At 44.1% G+C, this 24,247-nt stretch overlaps 2 protein-coding genes across 2 annotated transcripts in view; both read right to left on the bottom strand.

Annotated features, from left to right (window-relative positions):
• Positions 1-24,247, bottom strand: part of LOC118941397 (scavenger receptor cysteine-rich type 1 protein M130-like) — a 114,094-nt gene that overhangs the window by 74,869 nt on the left and 14,978 nt on the right. The window contains exons 3-5 of the mRNA XM_036953909.1: positions 22,840-22,869; positions 22,298-22,609; positions 21,565-21,870 (exon numbers count right to left, since the gene is read on the bottom strand). Coding sequence (XP_036809804.1) covers positions 21,565-21,870; positions 22,298-22,609; positions 22,840-22,869 — 648 coding nt within the window. The remainder of the gene's footprint in view (positions 1-21,564; positions 21,871-22,297; positions 22,610-22,839; positions 22,870-24,247) is intronic.
• LOC118941401 lies at positions 19,274-21,371 on the bottom strand. The gene is made up of 4 exons (XM_036953916.1): positions 21,175-21,371; positions 20,048-20,368; positions 19,879-19,967; positions 19,274-19,750 (listed from the first exon to the last, which is right to left on the bottom strand). Exons 1-4 carry the CDS (start codon positions 21,314-21,316, stop codon positions 19,616-19,618), a joined length of 687 nt encoding a protein of 228 aa, XP_036809811.1. The 5' UTR covers positions 21,317-21,371; the 3' UTR covers positions 19,274-19,615.

Raw genomic sequence — 24,247 nt, 5'->3', positions numbered from 1 at the left:
TGGTTATGATGACATCACTGGTGAGAAGTCAGTGATACAAATATATTCAGCTGATTTAAATGTTTGTCTCTCTCTCCCTCCTCCCCTGTCTCCTTCTACCCACCCAGTCTGTTAGTAAGAACTATCTCTCTCTCCTATCTTTCTCTCTCTCCCTTCTCCCCTGTCTCCTGCTCAGTCTGTCAGTGAGTAAGAACTATCTCTCTCTCCTATCTCTCTCTCTCCCTCCTCCCCTGTCTCCTCCTCAGTCTGTCAGTGAGTAAGATCTCTCTCCTATCTCTCTCTCTCCCTCCTCCCCTGTCTCCTCCTCAGTCTGTCAGTGAGTAAGATCTCTCTCCTATCTCTCTCCCTCCTCCCCTGTCTCCTCCTCAGTCTGTCAGTGAGTAAGATCTCTCTCCTATCTCTCTCTCTCTCCCTCCTCCCCTGTCTCCTTCTCAGTCTGTCAGTGAGTAAGATCTCTCTCCTATCTCTCTCTCTCCCTCCTCCCCTGTCTCCTCCTCAGTCTGTCAGTGAGTAAGATCTCTCTCCTATCTCTCTCTCTCCCTCCTCCCCTGTCTTCTCCTCAGTCTGTCAGTGAGTAAGATCTCTCTCCTATCTCTCTCTCTCCCTCCTCCTCTGTCTCCTCCTCAGGCTGTCAGTGAGTAAGAAAAAAATCATCTGTCCTCGGTTGCAACACTCACTTCCGAATTCCAAACTTCCTCTGGAAGAAACTTCAGCACAAGAACTGTTCGTCTGGAGCTTCATGAAATGGGTTTCTACAGCAGAGCAGCAGCACACAAGCCTAAGATCAACATGTGCAATGCCAAGCGTCTGCTGGAGTGGAAACACTTTCTCTGGAGTGTTGAATCACGTTTCCCCATCTGGCAGTCCGTACCAAAAACCTGGGTTTGGCAGATGCCAGGAGAACGCTACCTGCCCTAAAGCATAGTGCCAACTGTAAAGTTTGGTGGAGGAGAAATAATGGTCTGGGGTTGTTTTTAATGGATCGTGTTAGGCCCCTTAGTTTCATTGAAGGGAAATCTAATCGCTGCAGCATACAATGACATTCTAGACTATTCTGTGTTTCCAACTTTGTGGCAACAGTTTGGGGAAGGCCCTTTCCTGTTTCAGCATGACAATGCCCCTGAACACAAAGCGAGGTACATACAGAAATAGTTTGTTGAGATCGATGTGGAAGAACTTTACTGGCCTTCACAGAGCCCTGACCTAAACCCCATTGAATACCTTTAGGGATGAATTGAAACGTCGACTGAGCCAAGCCTAATCGCCCAACCTCACTAATGCTGTTGTGGCTGAATGGAAGCAAGTCCCCGCAGCAATGTTCCATCTTCTAGTGGAAAGTCTTCGCAGAAGACTGGAGGCTGTTATAGCAGCAATGTTCCATCATCTAGTGGAAAGCCTTCCCAGAAGACTGGAGGCTGTTATAGCAGCAATGTTCCAACATCTAGTGGAAAACCTTCCCAGAAGACTGGAGGCTGTTATAGCAGCAATGTTCCATCATCTAGTGGAAAGCCTTCCAAGAACAGTGGAGGCTGTTATAGCAGCAAAGGGGGGACCAACTCCATATTAATGCCCATGATTTTGGAATGAGATGTTAGATGAGCAGGTGTCCACATACTTTTGGTCATGTAGTGTACATTCCCCTTCCATGTAAATGTGCAACTCTCTTTGCAGATGAGATTAAATCTTATTTAAAACAAATATATATATATAATTTTTTAAATCATTAATTTCAGAGGTCAGGGGTCAAGCTGAGCCGGACCAAGAGTGGAAAAGGTTGCTGGTTATGATGACATCACTGGTGAGAAGTCAGTAAAGACAAGATATTCAGTTGGCTGCATGTTAGTCTGTCAGCCCTATCTCTGTTGACATCTCACTTTCTCTCCACGCCTTCTCTCTCTCTCTCTCTGTTCCTCTCTCTCTCTTCCTGACAGATAGCATCAGACCTGTTGCCTTGGTAACAGACCTCTATCATCTACACCCCCCTTCTCCTACTCTAACATCAGACCAATATAATATATAATATGTCAAGTCTAAGTAGTTCCATTAAACACTACTTGTTATTGGGGTTTAGAATGGTTTGTATGGACACATGAATTTCTCCATGTGGGATAATAAAGTTGACTAATATTGAACTTCTATAATCACTGTAGATTTATACTCTACCTACCTGGTGGACTGATGCTTTGAGCCTGGAGATCTGAGGAGAAAGAGAGAGACAGAGGAGAAAGGGAGCGAGGGACAGAGAGAGAGAGAAAGGGAGGAGTCAGAGGAAGAGAGAGACAGAGGTTAAATGAACATCAACATGACCTTTCATAATGTGATGGGGAAGACAGGCTTATCGTTGGTATGGTGCAACAACACCCATGTGTAAACACATTCCCCATCTCTCCTCCACCCTCATCTCTCCCCTACCCTCTTCTCTCCTCTGCAAATCTCTCTATCCCCTCCCCTCCCATCGTCTCTACTCTACCCTTCTCTCTCCTACCCTCCACACTCCCCTTCCCTCCTTTCTCCCCTCCCCTTCTCTCTACCCTACCTTCTCTCCCCTACCCTCCTCTCTCCTCTACCCTTCTCTCGTATCTACCCTCCTCTCTCCTCTACCCTTCCCTCTTTTCTCCTTCTCAAATCTCTCTCCCTACCCTCCTCTCTCACCTATCTTGCTCTATGCCCTCCTTTCCCATCGCCCCTCCCTTTCTCTCTCCCCAACCCTCCTCTCTCCCTACCCTCTCTCTCTCCTCCTCCTCAAATCTCTCTCCCCACCCCTCCTCTCTCCCTACCCTCTCTCTCTCTCCTCCTCCTCAAATCTCTCTCCCACCCCTCCTCTCTTCTCATCTCTCTCTCTCTCTCTCTCTCTCTCTCTCTCTTCGTGACGTATAGTGTTGGACCTGTTGATCTTGACTCAGCTCATAGACCTCTATCATCTACACCCTCCCTTCTCCTACTCTAACATAACACCAATATAATATATAATACATAATATATCCTCTCATTCATTTACATAGAGACAGATACAATCAATCATTGACACACTGAATATACAACAGTCAGATGCATGACACCATCACAACTTAACTGACATTAGTGCCTGTCCCCAGATGGACAGTTAGACTACAGTAAAGTACATTTACAGGTGATCACATCATTGTCCTGCTTTGAGACACATTTTTACTGTCTGCTTCCAGTTGTATGTTATTTTACTAAAAATAATAATTTACTGCTAATTATAATATATCTTACAAAATCATATCTCAGTAACTGTCACAAGTGTATATCAGTATAGCAAAACCTACCTGTGCTCCACAACAGGGTCATCAGTATCACTGCAGGTATCATATCTGTCTCTAACTGGGGCTCCACAGTCTGCTGTCATAAAGAGTGGACTGAAGAGTGGAAAATACTGCTAGGCTATATGACTTCTCTCTCATTACGTCCTAACGTCAATGATGTGAGATTAACTTCTTAGCAACTTATCTTGGATCAGTGGTTGAACACACGACAGCAAACTGATATGTTAAAAAAACTCCACAGGAAACTGCTGGCAGAGCAGCAAAGTTACACATAGTGTGTCCTATAATATCACCTCTAACTTTCTACTGCTTGAGTTCACCTCTTATAGAATATTGGCTTAATGTTCGAGCACCTAAATATAAACAGTACCAGCACCCAAAATGAGTACTGATGAGGTCTCATGTTAGAGCAGGAGAAGGGGGGGATGTGGTGTAGAAGCTAGAGGTCTGTTACCCAAGTCAACTCAACAGGCCTGATGCTATATGTCAGGGTCAGGCTGGGCTGGGCCAAGAGAGGAAAAGGTTACTGGTTATGATGACATCACTGGTGAGAAGTCAGTGATACAAATATATTCAGCTGATTTAAATGTCAGTCTCTCTCTCCCTCCTCCCCTGTCTCCTTCTACCAACCCAGTCTCAATAAGTCCTATCTCTCTCTCTCTCTCATCTCTCTCTCCCTCCTCCCCCTGTCTCCTTCTACCAACTCAGTCTGTCAATAAGTCCTATCTCTCTCTCTCTCTCTCTCTCTCTCATCTCTCTCTCCCTCCTCCCCCTGTCTCCTTCTACCAACTCAGTCTGTCAATAAGTCCTATCTCTCTCTCTCTCTCTCTCTCTCTCCCTCCTCCCCTGTCTCCTTCTACCAACTCAGTCTCTCATTAAGTCCTATCTCTCTCTCTCTCATCTCTCTCTCCCTCCTCCCCTGTCTACTACCAACTCAGTCTGTCATTAAGTCCTATCTCTCTCTCTCTCTCCCTCCTCCCCTGTCTCCTTCTACCAACCCAGTCTGTCAATAAGTCCTATCTCTCTCTCTCTCTCTCATCTCTCTCTCCCTCCTCCCCTGTCTCCTTCTACCAACTCAGTCTGTCAATAAGAACTAAACTCAGCAAAAAAAGAAATGTCCTCTCACTGTCAACTGCGTTAATTTTCAGCAAGCTTAACATGTGTAAATATTTGTATGAACATAGCAAGATTCAACAACTGAGACATAAACTGAACAAGTTCCACAGACATGTGACTAACAGAAATAGAATAATGTGTCCCTGAACAAAGGGGGAAGGGGGTCAAAATCAAAAGTAACAGTCAGTATCTGGTGTGGCCACCAGCTGCATTAAGTACTGTAGTGCATCTCCTCCTCATGGACTGCACCATATTTGCCAGTTCTTGCTGTGAGATGTTACCCCACTCTTCCACCAAGCCACCTGCAAGTTCCCAGACATTTCAGTTCCCAGACATGCCCTAGCCCTCACCCTCCTATCCAACAGGTCCCAGACGTGCCCTAGCCCTCTCCCTCCTATCCAACAGGTCCCAGACGTGCCCTATCCCTCACCCTCCTATCCAACAGGTCCCAGACATGCCCTAGCCCTCACCCTCCTATCCAACAGGTCCCAGACGTGCCCTAGCCCTCACCCTCCTATCCAACAGGTCCCAGACGTGCCCTAGCCCTCACCCTCCAATCCAACAGGTCCCAGACGTGCCCTAGCCCTCACCCTCCTATACAACAGGTCCCAGACGTGCCCTAGCCCTCACCCTCCTATCCAACAGGTCCCAGACGTGCCTTAGCACTCACCCTCCGATCCAACAGGTCCCAGACGTGCTCAATGGGATTGAGATCCGGGCTCTTCGTTGGCCATGGCAGAACACTGATATTCCTGACTTGCAGGAAATCACGCACAGAACAAGCAGTAATGCTGGTGGCATTGTCATGCTGGAGGGTCATGTCAGGATGAGCCTGCAGGAAGGGTACCACATGAGGGAGGAGGATGTCTTCCCTGTAACGCACAGCATTGAGACAACCTGCAATGACAACAAGCTCAGTCCGATGATGCTGTGACACACCGCCCCAGACCATGACGGACCCTCCACCTGCAAATCGATCCCGCTCCAGAGTACAGGCCTCGGTGTAAACCCTCATTCCTTCCTCACCCCTGGTGAGACAAAACGGCAACTCATCAGTGAAGAGCACTTTTGCCAGTCCTGTTTGGTCCAGCGACGGTGGGTTTGTGCCCATAGGTGACGTTGTTGCCAGTGATGTAACGCAGGTCCTCACCAGACAACAGGCCTACAAGCCCTCAGTCCAGCCTCTCTCAGCCTATTGCGGACAGTCTGAGCACTGATGGAGGGATTGTGCATTCCTGGTGTATATCGGGCAGTTGCTGTTGCCATCCTGCACCTGTCCCGTAGGTGTGATGTTTGGATGTACTGATCCTGTGCAGATGTTGTTACACATGGTCTGCCACTGCGAGGATCATCAGCTGTCCATCCTGTCTCCCTGTAGAGCTGTCTTAGGCGTCTCACAGTACGGACATTGCAATTTATTGCCCTAGCCACATCTGCAGTTGTCATGCCTCCTTGCAGCATGCCTAAGGCACGTTCACGCAGATGAGCAGGGACCCTGGGCATCTTTCTTTTGGTGTTTTTCAGAGTCAGTAGAAAGGCCTCTTTAGTGTCCTAAGTTTTCATAACAGTGACCTTAATTGCCTACCATCTGTAAGCTGTTAGTGTCTTAACGACCGTTACACAGATGCATGTTCATTAATAGTTTATGGTTAACTGAACAAGCATGAAAAACAGTGTTAAGCCCTTTACAATGAAGATTTGTGTAGTTATTTGGATTTTTACTGTTACGGTTTTCTTCCGTCGAAGGAGAGGAGGAGCAAAATGCAGCGTGGTTATCTTCAGACATCTTTAATAAAGATAATGACGAACAATACAAAAACCACTAAACGTAACATGAAAAACCGAAACAGCCCTATCTGGGTGCAAACAAACACAGAGACAAGAACAATCACCCACGAAACACTCAAAGAATATGGCTGCCTAAATATGGTTCCCAATCAGAGACAACGACAAACACCTGCCTCTGATTGAGAACCACTCTGCGCAACCATAGACTTACCTAGACAACTCTACTATACCACAATCCCATAACCTACAAAAACCCCAAGACAAAACACACCACATAAATAACCCATGTCACACCCTGGCCTGACCAAAATAATAAAGAAAAACACAAAATACTAAGACCAGGGCGTGACATTTACGAATTATCTTTGAAAGACAGGGTCCTGAAAAAGGGACATTTCTTTTTTTGCTGAGTTTCTCTCATCTCTCTTCCTCCTCCCTTGTCTCCTTCTCTCAACCCAGTCTGTCAGTAAGTCCTCTCTCTCTCTCTCTCCCTCTCTCTCTCTCTCTCCCCCTCCCCCTCCTGAGAAATATTGCTAGGCTACATGACTTCTAGCTCATCTCTTCCTTACTTATATGATGTGACAAACCTTTAAGCAGATAAGATCAGTTAAACACACCTACCTACAGGAAAGACTGACATTTGAAAAATTCCACAGGAAACTGCTGACAGAGCAGAAAAGTTACACATAGTGTGTCCTATAATATCACCTCTAACTTTCTACTGCTTGAGTTCACCTCTTATAGAATATTGGCTTAATGTTCCAGCACCTAAATATAAACAGTACCAGCACCCAAAATGAGTACTGATGAGATCTCATGTTAGAGCAGGAGAAGGGGGGATGTGGTGTAGAAGCTAGAGGTCTGTTACCCAAGTCAACTCAACAGGCTTGATGCTATATGTCAGGGTCAGGCTGGGCTGGGCCAAGAGAGGAAAAGGTTACTGGTTATGATGACATCACTGGTGAGAAGTCAGTGACACAAATATATTCAGCTGATTTAAATGTCAGTCTTTCTCTCCCTCCTCCCCTGTCTCCTTCTACCAACTCAGTCTGTCAATAAGTCCTATCTCTCTCTCTCTCATCTCTCTCTCCCTCCTCCTCTGGCTCCTTCTACCAACCTAGTCTGTCAGTAAGAACTGAACTCAGCAAAAAAAGAAATGTCCTCTCACTGTCAACTGCGTTAATTTTCAGCAAGCTTAACATGCGTAAATATTTGTATGAACATAGCAAGATTCAACAAATGAGACATAAACTGAACAAGTTCCACAGACATGTGACTAACAGAAATAGAATAATGTGTCCCCGAACAAAGGGGGAAGGGGGTCAAAATCAAAAGTAACAGTCAGTATCTGGTGTGGCCACCAGCTGCATTAAGTACTGCAGTGCATCTCCTCCTCATGGACTGCACCATATTTGCTAGTTCTTGCTGTGAGATGTTACCCCACTCTTCCACCAAGGCACCTGCAAGTTCCCAGACATTTCAGTTCCCAGACATGACCTAGCCCTCACCCTCCTATCCAACAGGTCCCAGACGTGCCCTAGCACTCACCCTCCTATCCAACAGGTCCCAGACGTGCCCTAGCCCTCACCCTCCGATCCAACAGGTCCCAGACGTGCTCAATGGGATTGAGATCCGGGCTCTTCGTTGGCCATGGCAGAACACTGATATTCCTGACTTGCAGCAAATCACGCACAGAACGAGCAGTATGGCTGGTGCCATTGTCATGCTGGAGGGTCACGTCAGGATGAGCCTGCAGGAAGGGTACCACATGAGGGAGGAGGATGTCTTCCCTGTAACGCACAGCATTGAGACAACCTGCAATGACAACAAGCTCAGTCCGATGATGCTGTGACACACCGCCCCAGACCATGACGGATCCTCCACCTGCAAATCGATCCCGCTCCAGAGTACAGGCCTCGGTGTAAACGCTCATTCCTTCCTCACCCCTAGTGAGACAAAACGGCGACTCATCAGTGAAGAGCACTTTTGCCAGTCCTGTCTGGTAAAAAGCGTCGGTGGGTTTGTGCCCATAGGTGACGTTGTTGCCAGTGATGTCTGGTGAGGACCTGCGTTACAACAGGCCTACAAGCCCTCAGTCCAGCCTCTCTCAGCCTATTGCGGACAGTCTGAGCACTGATGGAGGGATTGTGCGTTCTTGGTGTATATCGGGCATTTGCTGTTGCCATCTTGTACCTGTCCCGTAGGTGTGATGTTTGGATGTACCGATCCTGTGCAGATGTTGTTACACATGGTCTGCCACTGCGAGGATCATCAGCTGTCCATCCTGTCTCCCTGTAGAGCTGTCTTAGGCGTCTCACAGTACGGACATTACAATATATTGCCCTGGCCACCTCTGCAGTTGTCATGCCTCCTTGCAGCATGTCTAAGGCATGTTCAGGAAGATGAGCAGGGACCCTGGGCATCTTTCTTTTGGTGTTTTTCAGAGTCAGTAGAAAGGCCTCTTTAGTGTCCTAAGTTTTCATAACAGTGACCTTAATTGCCTACCATCTGTAAGCTGTTAGTGTCTTAACGACCGTTACACAGATGCATGTTCATTAATTGTTTATGGTTCACTGAACAAGCATGAAAAACAGTGTTAAACCCTTTACAATGAAGATCTGTGTAGTTATTTGGATTTTTACTGTTACGGTTTTCTTCCGTCGAAGGAGAGGAGGACCAAAATGCAGCGTGGTTATCTTCAGACATCTTTAATAAAGATAATGACGAACAATACAAAAACCACTAAACGTAACATGAAAAACCGAAACAGCCCTATCTGGGTGCAAACAAACACAGAGACAGGAACAATCACCCACGAAACACACAAAGAATATGGCTGCCTAAATATGGTTCCCAATCAGAGACAACGATAAACACCTGCCTCTGATTGAGAACCACTCTAGGCAACCATAGACTTACCTAGACAACTCTACTATACCACAATCCCATAACCTACAAAAACCCCAAGACAAAACACACCACATAAATAACCCATGTCACACCCTGGCCTGACCAAAATAATAAAGAAAAACACAAAATACTAAGACCAGGGCGTGACATTTACGAATTATCTTTGAAAGACAGGGTCCTGAAAAAGGGACATTTCTTTTTTTGCTGAGTTTCTCTCATCTCTCTTCCTCCTCCCTTGTCTCCTTCTCTCAACCCAGTCTGTCAGTAAGTCCTCTCTCTCTCTCTCTCTCTCTCTCTCTCTCTCTCTCTCTCTCCCTCTCTCTCTCTCGCTCTCTCTCTCTCTCTCTCCCTCCCTCCCCCTCCTGAGAAATATTGCTAGGCTATATGACTTCTAGCTCATCTCTTCCTTACTTATATGATGTGACAAACCTTTAAGCAGATAAGATCAGTTAAACACACCTACCTACAGGAGAGACTGACATTTGAAAAATTCCACAGGAAACTGCTGACAGAGCAGCAAAGTTACACATAGTGTGTCCTATAATATCACCTCTAACTTTCTACTGCTTGAGTTCACCTCTTATAGAATATTGGCTTAATGTTCCAGCACCTAAATATAAACAGTACCAGCACCCAAAATGAGTACTGATGAGGTCTCATGTTAGAGCAGGAGAAGGGGGGATGTGGTGTAGAAGCTAGAGGTCTGTTACCCAAGTCAACTCAACAGGCCTGATGCTGTATGTCAGGGTCAGGCTGGGCTGGGCCAAGAGAGGAAAAGGTTACTGGCTATGATGACATCACTGGTGAGAAGTCAGTGATGAATATATTCAGCTGATTTAAATGTCAGTCTATCTCTCCCTCCGCCCCTGTCTCCTTCTACCAACCCAGTCTGTCAATAAGTCCTATCTCTCTCTCTCATCTCTCTCTCCCTCCTCCCCTGTCTCCTTCTACCAACTCAGTCTGTCAATAAGTCCTCTCTCTCTCTCTCTCTCTCATCTCTCTCTCCTCCCCTGTCTCCTTCTACCAACTCAGTCTGTCATTAAGAACTAAACTCAGCAAAAAAAGAAACGTCCTCTCACTGTCAACTGCGTTTATTTTCAGCAAACTTAACATGTATAAATATTTGTATGAACATAACAAGATTCAACAACTGAGACATAAACTGAACAAGTTCCACAGACATGTGACTAACAGAAATGTAATATGTGTCCCTGAACAAAGGGGGGAGGGGGTCAAAATCAAAAGGAACAGGCAGTATCAGGTGTGGCCACCAGCTGCATTAAGTACTGCAGTGCATTTCCTCATGGACTGCACCAGATTTACCAGTTATTGCTGTGGGATGTTACCCCACTCTTCCACCAAGGCACCTGCAAGTTCCCGGACATTTCTGGGGGGAATGGCCCTAGAATGCTAGAATGGGGAGGAGGACAATAAACAACAGAACGTATGGTGCTAGAATGGAGAGGAGTTCAGCAAATAACAGAATGTATGGTGCTAGAATGGAGAGGTCAATAAACACTATATTTAGATTCTCTTCACAACTAGACAGTTACAGTACATTTGACCTTAAAGTAAAATCCTAATTGTATATGTACTTGCCTATATAGACACACTTCCCATGGTTTGACAGTAAAAAACTTGCTACAAAGACTAATTTCCTGACTGTCTCTACTGATGGCCTCTAACAGCAGAATAAAATAAGTGGGATATTTAAACAGCACTGAAACAGAGTAGGTTGCTAGTTGACGATGTGTTGTAAATTGTTTCAATGCTGCCGTCTACAGATCTTCTAATGTATTGTAATACCACATGTACCAATACAGTAGAATAGACAGGGACACTGTGTGATGATACAATGACCCTCCATCCAATGTTCTGCTGCTGTTGTGCAACATTGTGACGCCACTGACATGTTTACAGGTTGCCATGCCGACGAAAGAGAAGGTGTTTTCATTCTGTAACAAGGCCTTCACTTCAGTCTGGATGGCTGGTTGACTGCAGACCGGTTACACAGTATCAGTGGAGGTGTTAGGCTGTTTCTGCTCTCCTCCCAACTACTATTGGAATTGTCCTGCCAATGCAACGTATGAAAATGTATCCAGTCACTACTGTAAGTCTCTCTGGATAAGAGCGTCTGCTAAATGACTCACATGTTCAATGTGTAACTGACAGTTAGACTTACAGGTTATGTCGTTGTCTTTTGTTTGAATTGTTTACGTGTCCGCTGTGCGGGGGAAATTATAATACAAGCGGAACTACGTAGCTAATTGTAATTGTTGTAACGGGGATCCTTATTGTAGCAACACACTTTTGGAGGGAAGGCAATCCTGCGCTGCGTTAGCTAAGTTTTCATGTCATCGGGTGTAGTTCATAAAGGTTGAAGAGTGTATGTTAGGATGAAGTGTGAATTCATGCCAGGAATAATAAGTGTGAAGTTTGATTTCCTCCCTTCTGTAATAAGCAGCCGTATTTTTTCAAGAGGTATTTTCTCCTTTATTCATGTGTTTAATTTGAACCCGTTATAACGCCGGTTAAACTGTTATGTATGTAAGCACTTCAGAGTTATACCAAGCTAATAAGTCACTCGTAAGATAAGGTTGTAAGAGTGTGCTTAACTGTATTTTTCATTTACTTTATAGTTCTCACGGAAGGTGATAATTCTGACTAAAACTACAGAATAAAGCCGCCAGTTAAAATCAAGGAACGGTTGTGCTCGTGGTTACTGAAGGGAGCTACACAATGTAATGTTCAGGTTGACAATATCAATGGAATAGACCAAAGCAGAGCCATGTATTTAGATATGAACAGATATCTCGATTGAGGATAATGTCAGTATTTAGCTACGTTATTAGCTGTTTTGCTCACCAAAGGTGGAACAAAGTGAAACTGTTGATGTCAAAGCCTCAGTTCCGGGAGAGTAGTGGGTGAAACCATTCACCTCAGAAAAAGGGGTGATATAAATTACGTTTCCTTTCATTATGTATTACTGAATTCATTAAAATATTTGCTGCCATTGTAGTAAGGTTGATAATACGAGATGTCTTCGGACTTACCATTTTTGTATAATTTTCTTTGAAAGAACAACTAGTGTGTTTTGAGTGCGTCTCCCCTATTTGGGAAGTTGGTCTGCCCGCTCCTCAGTCTGACAGATATTCTGAGAGCAGGTTCGAGTCCTCTTCCTCTGTACATAAAAACTGTTTCAAACTGTATAACACAATAGTGGTTTTGGAAAACTGGTTCATATATCCTAAAGTCAATAGCGAATGTGGCTCTGTAGATATTTATTTAGCCGTTCATGAATTGAAGACCTATTTCAGCCAGTTAACCAAGTTGTTGCTGTTTTAGCTAGCCGTGTTAATGACGAGCTAACGAGCACCGTTGGTCTCTGCACTACAATGTCACGCTAGTTATTACCAGCAGGTGATTTACTAGCAGGTGACTTGTTGAAATATTAAGTGAATGTTTATTTTCTTATTACCTTAAAAGGTTTATATAAAAGGGTTGTACTTGTGCTCTGTATTTATAGATTAATATCACTTCACATTGAGGGTTTGTATCAATAACGTTACTGTTGTTCCTATCTAACAGATATCTTGTGTCCTACCTAACCATGTGTCACTACTGTTGTTCCTATCTAACAGATATCTTGTGTCCTACCTAACCATGTATCACTACTGTTGTTCCTATCTAACAGATATCTTGTGTCCTACCTAACCATGTGTCACTACTGTTGTTCCTATCTAACAGATATATTGTGTCCTACCTAACCATGTGTCACTACTGTTGTTCCTATCTAACATATATCTTGTGTCCTACCTAACCATGTATCACTACTGTTGTTCCTATCTAACAGATATCTTGTGTCCTACCTAACCATGTGTCACTACTGTTGTTCCTATCTAACAGATATCTTGTGTCCTACCTAACCATGTATCACTACTGTTGTTCCTATCTAACATATATCTTGTGTCCTACCTAACCATGTATCACTACTGTTGTTCCTATCTAACATATATCTTGTGTCCTACCTAACCATGTATCACTATTGTTGCTCCTGTCTAACAGATATCTTGTGTCCTACCTAACCATGTGTCACTACTGTTGTTCCTATCTAACAGATATTTTGTGTCCTACCTAACCATGTATCACTACTGTTGTTCCTATCTAACAGATATCTTGTGTCCTACCTAACCATGTATCACTATTGTTGCTCCTGTCTAACAGATATCTTGTGTCCTACCTAACCATGTGTCACTACTGTTGTTCCTATCTAACAGATATCTTGTGTCCTACCTAACCATGTATCACTACTGTTGTTCCTATCTAATATATATCTTGTGTCCTACCTAACCAGTGAACGTGTGGCTGTGACTGTCCTGTCAATGCCTGTCATCACTGTTTGTTATCTTTTACTGCAGATAAAAACTGAGTCAACCTGAAGTGTGGGTGTCCGTGTGCCTTTCTTCTGGGGGGCGATGTGAAGTTGGTTCCACCAGGTGCCTGAACTATATAAACACTGCTAATACAACAATAGTGCTAGGTGTTTGTACTATATAAACACTACTAATACAACAATAGTGCTAGGTGTCTGTACTATATAAACACTGCTAATCCAACAATAGTGCTAGGTGTCTGTACTATATAAACACTACTAATACAACAATAGTGCTAGGTGTCTGTACTATATAAACACTGCTAATTCAACAATAGTGCTAGGTGTCTGTACTATATAAACACTGCTAATACAACAATAGTGCTAGGTGCCTGTACTATATAAACACTGCTAATACAACAATAGTGTAGATGTCTGTACTATATAAACACTGCTAATCCAACAATAGTGCTAGGTGTCTGTACTATATAAACACTGCTAATCCAACAATAGTGCTAGGTGTCTGTACTATATAAACACTGCTAATCCAACAATAGTGCTAGATATCTATATAATAAATCTTCTCAAAATTGAGTTTGTCTTTGCAGGGGGACTCTTATTTAGAATAAAATAATCTACTGTTGTGTTGCCAGCATATTATCCTGCTGCCAGCAGAACAGTAATATAGGAGTTTAACCTCATATTTGTACGGTGTGCTGCGAGGTACAAACTGCACAAAAATATACAGAGAAGGAGATCAATAATAGGTTATTTCCACCAGGGGGTGACAAACGCCAGTTAATATTCCAGAAGAGCGCATCACAGAATTAATAGGCTCCCTTTGCCAAGTGGTCAATTTGGAGATCCTCCGGCCTGGGCCAGGGGTGCGTCCCAAAAGTATTTACTGCTTCCTGAAGTGTGCACTCATTCACTACTCCTCATTAAGTGTAAAAACATTGTAATGGAGAAGACCAGGTTTCCCCAGCCAGGTACCACTACAACAAATACCAATCAGTCAATATATCATCAAATCCTTTATGATGAGCCAATTTCACTTCAGGTGTTTCAGTGGTGGTCTGGAACAAAATCCTGCAAAGCCTGTATCTCTCCAGGGTGACTGTATCTCTCCAGGGTTGGTGGGTGACTGTATCTCTCCAGGGTTGGTGGGTGACTGTATCTCTCCAGGGTTGGTGGGTGACTGTATCGCTCCAGGGTTGGTGGGTGACTGTATCTCTCCAGGGTTGGTGACTGCTGGACCCTGATCAGACAGGAGTAGTTGGCTCTGCATTTACACTCTCACACACACACACACACAACAATACATCATAGTCTATGGAGGATAAATAACTACACACCAGTACAACAATACATCATAGTCTATGGAGGATAAATAACTACATACCAGGACAACAATACATCATAGTCTATGGAGGATAAATAACTACACACCAGGACAACAATACATCACAGTCTATGTGGAGGATAAATAACTACACACCAGGACAACAATACATCATAGTCTATGGAGGATAAATAACTACACACCAGGACAACAATACATCATAGTCTATGGAGGATAAATAACTACACACCAGGACAACAATACATCATAGTCTATGGAGGATAAATAACTACACACCAGGACAACAATACATCATAGTATATGGAGGATAAATAACTACACACCAGGACAACAATACATCATAGTCTATGGAGGATAAATAACTACACACCAGGACAACAATACATCATAGTCTATGTGGAGGATAAATAACTACACACCAGGACAACAATACATCATAGTCTATGGAGGATAAATAACTACACACCAGGACAACAATACATCATAGTATATGGAGGATAAATAACTACACACCAGGACAACAATACATCATAGTCTATGGAGGATAAATAACTACACACCAGGACAACAATACATCATAGTCTATGGAGGATAAATAACTACATTGATGTCTTCTCTTCTCTCGTCCTGTTTGTTTGTAGTTTCTCAATGTTTGAATTATCAGGTGTTATTATTAGCCCCTCATCTGTGTGTGTGAGAGAGACAGACAGACAATAAGAGAGACAGAAGGAGAGAGAGAGACACAGAGAGACAGAAGAGTCCCCTAAGCAAGCTGGACCTGGTGCTCTGTTCACAAACAGACCCCACAGATCCCCAGGATAGCAAACATATTAGACCCAACCAATCATGAGAAAACAAAAAGATAATTACTTGACACTCCTGGAAAGAATCAACCAAAAGAAAAGAGCAAACTAGAACAGAGAGTACACAGCGGCAGAATACCTGACCACTGTGACTGACCCTGAACAGAGAGTACACAGTGGCAGAATACCTGACCACTGTGACTGACCCTGAACAGAGAGTACACAGTGGCAGAATACCTGACCACTGTGACTGACCCTGAACAGAGAGTACACAGTGGCAGAATACCTGACCACTGTGACTGACCCTGAACAGAGAGTACACAGTGGCAGAATACCTGACCACTGTGACTGACCCTGAACAGAGAGTACACAGTGGCAGAATACCTGACCACTGTGACTGACCCTAAACAGAGAGTACACAGTGGCAGAATACCTGACCACTGTGACTGACCCTGAACAGAGAGTACACAGTGGCAGAATACCTGACCACTGTGACTGACCCTGAACAGAGAGTACACAGTGGCAGAATACCTGACCACTGTGACTGACCCTGAACAGAGAGTACACAGTGGCAGAATACCTGACCACTGTGACTGACCCTGAACAGAGAGTACACAGTGGCAGAATACCTGACCACTGTGACTGACCCTGAACAGAGAGTACACAGTGGCAGAATACCTGACCACTGTGACTGACCCTGAACAGAGAGTACACAGTGGCAGAATACCTGACCACTGTGACTGACCCTGAACAGAGAGTACACAGTGGCAGAATACCTGACCACTGTGACTGACCCTGAACAGAGAGTACACAGTGGCAGAATACCTGACCACTGTGACTGACCCTGAACAGAGAGTACACAGTGGCAGAATACCTGACCACTGTGACTGACCCTGAACAGAGAGTACACAGTGGCAGAATACCTGACCACTGTGACTGACCCTGAACAGAGAGTACACAGTGGCAGAATACCTGACCACTGTGACTGACCCTGAACAGAGAGTACACAGTGGCAGAATACCTGACCACTGTGACTGACCCTGAACAGAGAGTACACAGTGGCAGAATACCTGACCACTGTGACTGACCCTAAACAGAGAGTACACAGTGGCAGAATACCTGACCACTGTGACTGACCCTAAACAGAGAGTACACAGTGGCAGAATACCTGACCACTGTGACTGACCCTGAACAGAGAGTACACAGCGGCAGAATACCTGACCACTGTGACTGACCCCAACTTAAAGACAGCTTTGACTATGTACAGACTCAGTGAGCATAGCCTTGCTATTGAGAAAGGCCACCGTAGGCAGACCTCAAATCAAATAGTTACGAGCCCCTAACTAACAATGCAGTTTATAGAAATATGGATAAGAATAAGAAATGAAAGTAACAAGTAATTAAAGAGCAGCAGTAAAATAACAATAGCAGGACTATATACAGGTCAGTACTGGCTCTCCAGAGAAGACAGGCTATGTGCACACAGACCACAAAATGAGGTGGAAACTGAGATGCACTTCCTATCCTCCTGCCAAATGTATGACCAGTTAATTCATACTGTATGTTGTAGTCTGTCCAAGAGGGAAATCACACAGACTGATCTCAGTTAATTCATACTGTATGTTGTAGTCTGTCCAAGAGGGGAATCACACAGACTGATCTCAGTTAATTCATACTGTATGTTGTAGTCTGTCCAAGAGGGGAATCACACAGACTGATCTCAGTTAATTCATACTGTATGTTGTAGTCTGTCCAAGAGGGGAATCACACCAGACTGATTTCAGTTAATTCATACTGTATGTTGTAGTCTGTCCAAGAGGGGAATCACACAAGACTGATCTCAGTTAATTCATACTGTATGTTGTAGTCTGTCTAATAATTAAATCACACAAGACTAACAGCCTGTAATTTTATTAAAAGCATTTAGTTGATTACATGGCAGTTTAGAGAGCAACATCAAAACAATAATCTACTTCATAATCAATATCATAACGTTTATAATCAATAACATTATCTCTATACTACTAACAACATAACACTAATCTACATCATAATCAATATCATAACATTTATAATCAATAACATCATTATCTATATACTACTAACAACATAACACTAATCTACATCATAATCAATATCATAACATTTATAATCAATAACATCATGAGAGGTAAACAACAACAATTATAATAATACCGGGACTAATAATGGAGACACTTCAAGATAAAGAATCTAAGAGACACTAAATGAGATAACAAATCTAAGAGACACTAAATAAGATAAAGAATCTAAGAGACACTCAATAAGATAAAGAATCTAAGAGACACTCAATAAGATAAAGAATCTAAGAGACACTCAATAAGATAAAGAATCTAAGAGACACTCAATAAGATAAAGAATCTAAGAGACACTCAATAAGATAAAGAATCTAAGAGACACTAAATAAGATAAAGAATCTAAGAGACACTAAATAAGATAAAGAATCTAAGAGACACTAAATAAGATAAAGAATCTAAGAGACACTAAATAAGACAAAAAAAATAAAGATAAGAAGCAATACTGGAACATGAAACAGACGTAATTGAGCTGCTCTCTTAAAATAATTAAAAACCGATTGTTAACAAAACCCCCTGTTACCCAAACAATATGTTACCCAAAACCCCATGTTACCCAAAACCCCATGTTACCCCAAACCCCAAGTTACCCCAAACCCCAAGTTACCCCAAACCCCAAGTTACCCCAAACCCCAAGTTACCCAAAACCCCATGTTACCCAAACCCCATGTTACCCCAAACCCCATGTTACCCCAAACCCCATGTTACCCCAAACCCCATGTTACCCCAAACCCCATGTTACCCAAAAAAAACAATTTACCAAAACCCCATGTTACCCAAAACTCCATGTTACCCAAAACTCCATGTTACCCAAAACTCCATGTTACACCAAACTCCATGTTACCCCAAACCCCATGTTACCCAAAACCCCATGTTACCCATAACCCCATGTTACCCATAACCCCATGTTACCCCAAACCCCATGTTACCCCAAAACCCCATGTTACCAAACCCCATGTTACCCCAAAACCCCATGTTACCAAACCCCATGTTACCCAAACCCCATGTTACCCATGTTACCCAAACCCCATGTTACCCCCAAAAAACATTTACCAAAACCCCATGTTACCCAGAACCCCATGTTACCCCAAATCCCATGTTACCCCAAATCCCATGTTACCCCAAATCCCCTGTTACCCCAAATCCCATGTTACCCAGAACCCCATGTTACCCATAACCCCATGTTACCCAAAAACCCATGTTACCCCAAAACCCCATGTTTCCCAAACCCCATGTTACCCATGTTACCCAAACCCCATGTTACCCAAAAACCCATGTTACCCAAAAACCCATGTTACCCCAAAAACCCATGTTACCCAAACCCCATGTTACCCATGTTACCCAAAAAACCCATTTACCAAACCCATGTTACCCAGAACCCCATGTTACCCAAAACTCCATGTTACCCATAACCCCATGTTACCCCAAACCCCATGTTACCCAAAACCCCATGTTACCCAAAACCCCATGTTACCGTAACCCCATGTTACCCCAAACTCCATGTTACCCCAAACCCCATGTTACCAAAACCCCATGTTACCCAAAACCCCATGTTACCCCAAATCCCATGTTACCGTAACCCCATGTTACCCAGAACCCCATGTTACCCAAAACCCCATGTTACCAGAACCCCATGTTTCTCTGGTGGTAAAAACCAAACTAAATGAATAATGGTGGTTGCAGTCACTCCTTTTAGATTTCTTCCAAGGTTCTATAAAGATAAACTAATTCTGAACTTGTTATTAAAATTAGAACCACCTCAGGTTTGTCACCACATTTTAAACACCAGTCCACTGCTGACCATCAATTTAAAACACAAAACTGACCTAAGATCAGCATGTAGGGTCAGCTTCATTCTACTCCTACTCCGTCCCCTGGGCTGCTCTCTCCTCTCCCGGTCCAGCTTCAGCTCTGGAGCTCAGAGAGACCATCTCCATGGCATTGACATAAAGATCCATGCTACTCACCCTGTTCACTCTCTTCTGCCTCCTGGTGGGCTAGGGAGACACAGCACCAACAGTCAGACATTTACTCTCTAGTATCTCTCTCCCTCCCACTCTCCCCCTCCCCCTCACCCTCTCCCTCTAGTTTAAATGACTTGTAACGTCTGAGTAAATGTCTTTACCTTGTAGTACAGGTAGATGGTGGTGATGGATGTCAGTAGGATCAGCAGCACTACAACGTGTCTGATGATGAAGGCTGGTAGAGGAGAGGCTGCAAACAGAAACACCTTTGATGAGGGGACTGATCATCATCAGATAGATCTGTGAGAAGTCTGGTTCATGTTCAGTTACCTGTGATGGTGAGGGAGAGGAGCTCACTCTCGGAGGAGAAGTTATGAGAGAAAACATAATTCTCATAAACACAGCTGTAGTTCCCTTGGTGGGAGTCATCTGCAGCAGGGAAGAGGAAGGCAGCAGAGTGATTGACAGCTGGCTGGGTCTGGGTTCTGTTGGAGCCGGTGAACGTGAGGAGGAAGGAGCCTCCTGGGTACTGTGGCTGAGTGGAGCAGGTGATGGGGAAGCTGTAGCCCCTTATCATCTTGGTCCCCAGTTGGCCCCTGAAGACCCATCTCATTGAGTCAGTCAGGAAGATATCAGGCTGGACCAGGAGATCTGTAACAATAAAAGAGAACAAGAAAAACCTCTTCAACTAGTTTCCTATAGATATGACAATAACATCAGCATGTAACAGTGCCAGCCACCCTCCCTCACAGGGCAACATGAGTAGTGGGCCTACAGTCACTGAGACAACATATGTTGATATCAGGCTGAAGCAGGACATCTGGAACAAGAGGAGAGAAAAAGAAAACGTAGCTCCTCAACTACTTTCCTCATTTAGATGTGACAATAACATGACATGTGACAGTGGTAGTGAGTAGAGACGTTCACTGAGATAACACTCAAATACAAGAGCATTCTGGGATATGTAAGTTGTATTTGATTCCTACTTGACTGAGTGATCTATTTAGTAAAGCAGACTGACAAGTTAAACAGTCATCATGAGAGGTGCAGAGGAAGTTGTATGAATGAAGGAAATCAGTTGAATATAATTATAATATGTTGATATATTTCCTGAGCAGATCACTGTGAGTCCAGGAAGGAGATATAATACATGGACAAAAGTATGTGGAACTCAGCAGTGAGTTTTACAACAGAGGATTATTCTTAAGCTCTACGTGGTTCAGCACTCAGTGGTCCGTTCTGTGAGCTTGTGTTGTCTACCACTTCAAGGCTGAGCCGTTGTTGCTCCTAGATGTGCCAAGCTGAAATTGACTGAGATCTTCAGTAAGAACATTTTATTGCCAATGTTTGTCTATGGAGATTGTATGTGCTCGATTTTATACACCTGTCCGCAAATGGTGTGGCTAAATCCAATGATGTCCACATACTTTTGACCATATAGTGTATCTTGTTATTACCTGAGCAGATCACTGTGAGTCCAGGAAGGAGATCATAACTTCTCAAACACTCCCTCAGTGAAGACTCAGACCCATAACAGGAAGCTCTAAACACTCTAGTGGTGTTTCCAGGTATTATTGAAACAGTGGAGCCACAACCCATCTGTCTACACACTACTGCAGCTACATCCTCCTGATTCTTGACAGCTCCCACAGTCCTCCACTCTCCCTGGTCGTACCGCTCCACTCCACCAGCACAGCGACTGCCTCCTCCCACCAGCCTCACATCGTCATGCTCTGAGGAAAGAAAAGAGAGAGACAGTAATCTTACTATTTTCTCACTAAAACACACCTATATTGTCTCTCATATTCTTCACTCCAGGTGAGATTGAGTGACAAACTGTTTCTTACTTGAGCAGGTGAGTCCAACAGCATTACCAGGTAGGCAGGTGTTGTTCTCTCTGTCTGAGGTGTCACAGTCCAGGAGAAGGTACTCATTGCCTTTACACTGGAACTCTTTATCCCAGGTCTGACCCTCACCTTCTCCATAGAGCCCCCCCTGTAGAGCTGCAGGAGCCCCACAGCCAAGCTCCCCACAGACTACCTCTGCATCCTGCCAGTCAAAGTCAGCTTCACACACTGAGGCCCAGGACTGATTGGACTTCACCTCCACTCTCCCAGAGCAGAGACCAGCTCCATCCACAAGCCGCACAGACTCTGGAGAAAAAGAGTTGGTTGAACATTCAATCAGTTTTGTTGATGACACTGTCAAGGACTAAACACAAATATGTTGGATAAAAGATAGTAGTTTGCTATGTTTGATACTGTTTGTTTGATACTGTAAGAGGTAGAAATGGGTTCTTAGTCACTCAGGATCGGGTTGGGAATAATGCAGGCAGGAGACAGGAATAAGTTCAAATAAACAGCTGGACATCCATCAGGCAGCTTCACTTCAGTACCATCTGAACTACAATGATCTGCCCATGAACATCTCCCATAAACCAATATGACAAACACAAATATAATGTTTAAATACATCTGACATCTCTCCCTCTATTTAAATGAAATAAAAACACATAAAACATGATACATGGTAATATTGTATAATGTATAAATAAATCTCTCAATATGACCAGTCTCTTACCTGAACAGGTCACATGACGATAATATTCACCATCACAGAAACCAGGTCCTCCTGTGATGTCACACTGTCTAATAGAAGACTCATGTCCATAGCAACTAATATATGGTGTGACTCCTCTTCTTCCATATTCAACCAGAGGTCCTCTAGATTCAGCTACAGGATTCCCACAGTCCAGCTCTCTACACACAACCTTAACCTCTCTCATCATGTCCCACCACCTATTGCATAGACCTGACCACTCTCCTTCATAGAAGACTTCCACTGTCCCAGAACAGGAAGTTGTCCCATCCACCAGTCTGACTGAGTATTCAGCTGTAAACAGCAGAGAGGAAAACACAGTGGTGAGGACAGATGATGACAGTGATTCTGTTATTCTAACAGCAGTGATGCTTTGTGGTTGACAAGTATTAGTAGTTCCATAAAACACTACTTGTTATTGGGGTTTAGAATGGTTTGTATGGACACATGAATTTCTCCATGTAGGTAATAAAGTTGACTAATATTGAACTGCTATAATCACTGTAGATTTATACTCTACCTACCTGGTGGACTGACGCTTTGAGCCTGGAGATCTGAGGAGAAAGAGAGAGACAGAGAGATAGAGAGAAACAAAGGAGAAAGGGAGGAGTCAGAGGAAGAGAAAGGCAGAGGTGAAATGAACATCAACATGACCTTTCATGATGTGATGAGGAAGACATGCTTATCGTTGGTATGGTGCAACAACACCCATGTGTACATACACTATATATACAAAAGTATGTGGACACCCCTTCAAATTAATGGATTCTATTTCAGCCACACCCCTTCCTGACAGATGTATAAAATCAAGCACTCGGCCATGCAATCTCCATAGACAAACATTGACAGTAGAATTGAGTTAATGAACTCCCCCTCTCTTCTCCTCTCCTCTCCTACCCTGTCCTCCCCTCTCTACTCTTCTCCCCCTCTACTCTTCTCCCCTCTCTTCTCCTTTTCTCACCCTCTCCTCTTCACCCCCTCTCTCCTCCTCTTCAACCCCTCTCTTCTCCTCCCCTCCCCCCTTCTCCACCTCACTTCTCCCCTTCTCCCCCTCTCTTCTCCTCTCCTCCCCTCTCCTTGCACCTCTCCTCCCCTCTTCTCTCACCTCTACTACTCTCCCCTCTCCTCAATTCTTCTCTTCTCTCCTCCTCTTCTCCCCCTCTCCTCTCCTCTTCAACCCCTCTCTTCTCCTCTTCTCCCCCCTTCTCTCCTCCTCCCCTCTCACCTCTACTCTTCTCCCCCTCTCCACTACTCCTCTCCCTTCTCTTCTCCCCTCTCGTCTCCTCTTCTCCCCCTCTCCTCTTCACCCACCCCCTCTTCTCCCCACTCTCCTCTCTTCCCCTCTTCTCCTCTCTCTTCTACTCTTCTCCCCCTCTCTCATCATCATCATCTTCTCCCCTATCCCCTCCCCTTCTCTCTCCCCTCCCATTCTCTCTCATTCTCTCTCCTCCACCAATCTCTCTCCACTCCCCTTTTCTCACACATACCCCCTCTCTCCCCTCCTCTGTCCCCTCCCCTCCCCTTCTCTCTCCTCTGCTCACCCCATTCCTCCCCTCTCCTCTCTCTCACGCTGCTCATCTCTCTTTCTCTCTCGCGCGCATATTCTCTCTCGTTCTCTCTCTCTCATAGTGTTGGACCTGTTGATCTTGACTCAGCTCATAGACCTCTAGCATCTACACCCCTCCCTTCTCCTACTCTAACATAACACCAATATAATATATAATACATAATATATACTCTCATTCATTTACATAGAGACAGATACAATCAATCATTGACACACTGAATATACAACAGTCAGATGCATGACACGATCACAACTTAACTGACATTAGTGCCTGTCCCCAGATGGACAGTTAGACTACAGTAAAGTACATTTACAGGTGATCACATCATTGTCCTGCTTTGAGACACATTTTTACTGTCTGCTTC

Source organism: Oncorhynchus mykiss, chromosome 19, assembly GCF_013265735.2.
Source record: "Oncorhynchus mykiss isolate Arlee chromosome 19, USDA_OmykA_1.1, whole genome shotgun sequence".
Lineage (NCBI taxonomy): Eukaryota > Metazoa > Chordata > Actinopteri > Salmoniformes > Salmonidae > Oncorhynchus > Oncorhynchus mykiss.
The sequence above is the reverse complement of the archived record's forward strand: the minus strand, read 5'-3'. Positions and strand labels throughout refer to the sequence as shown.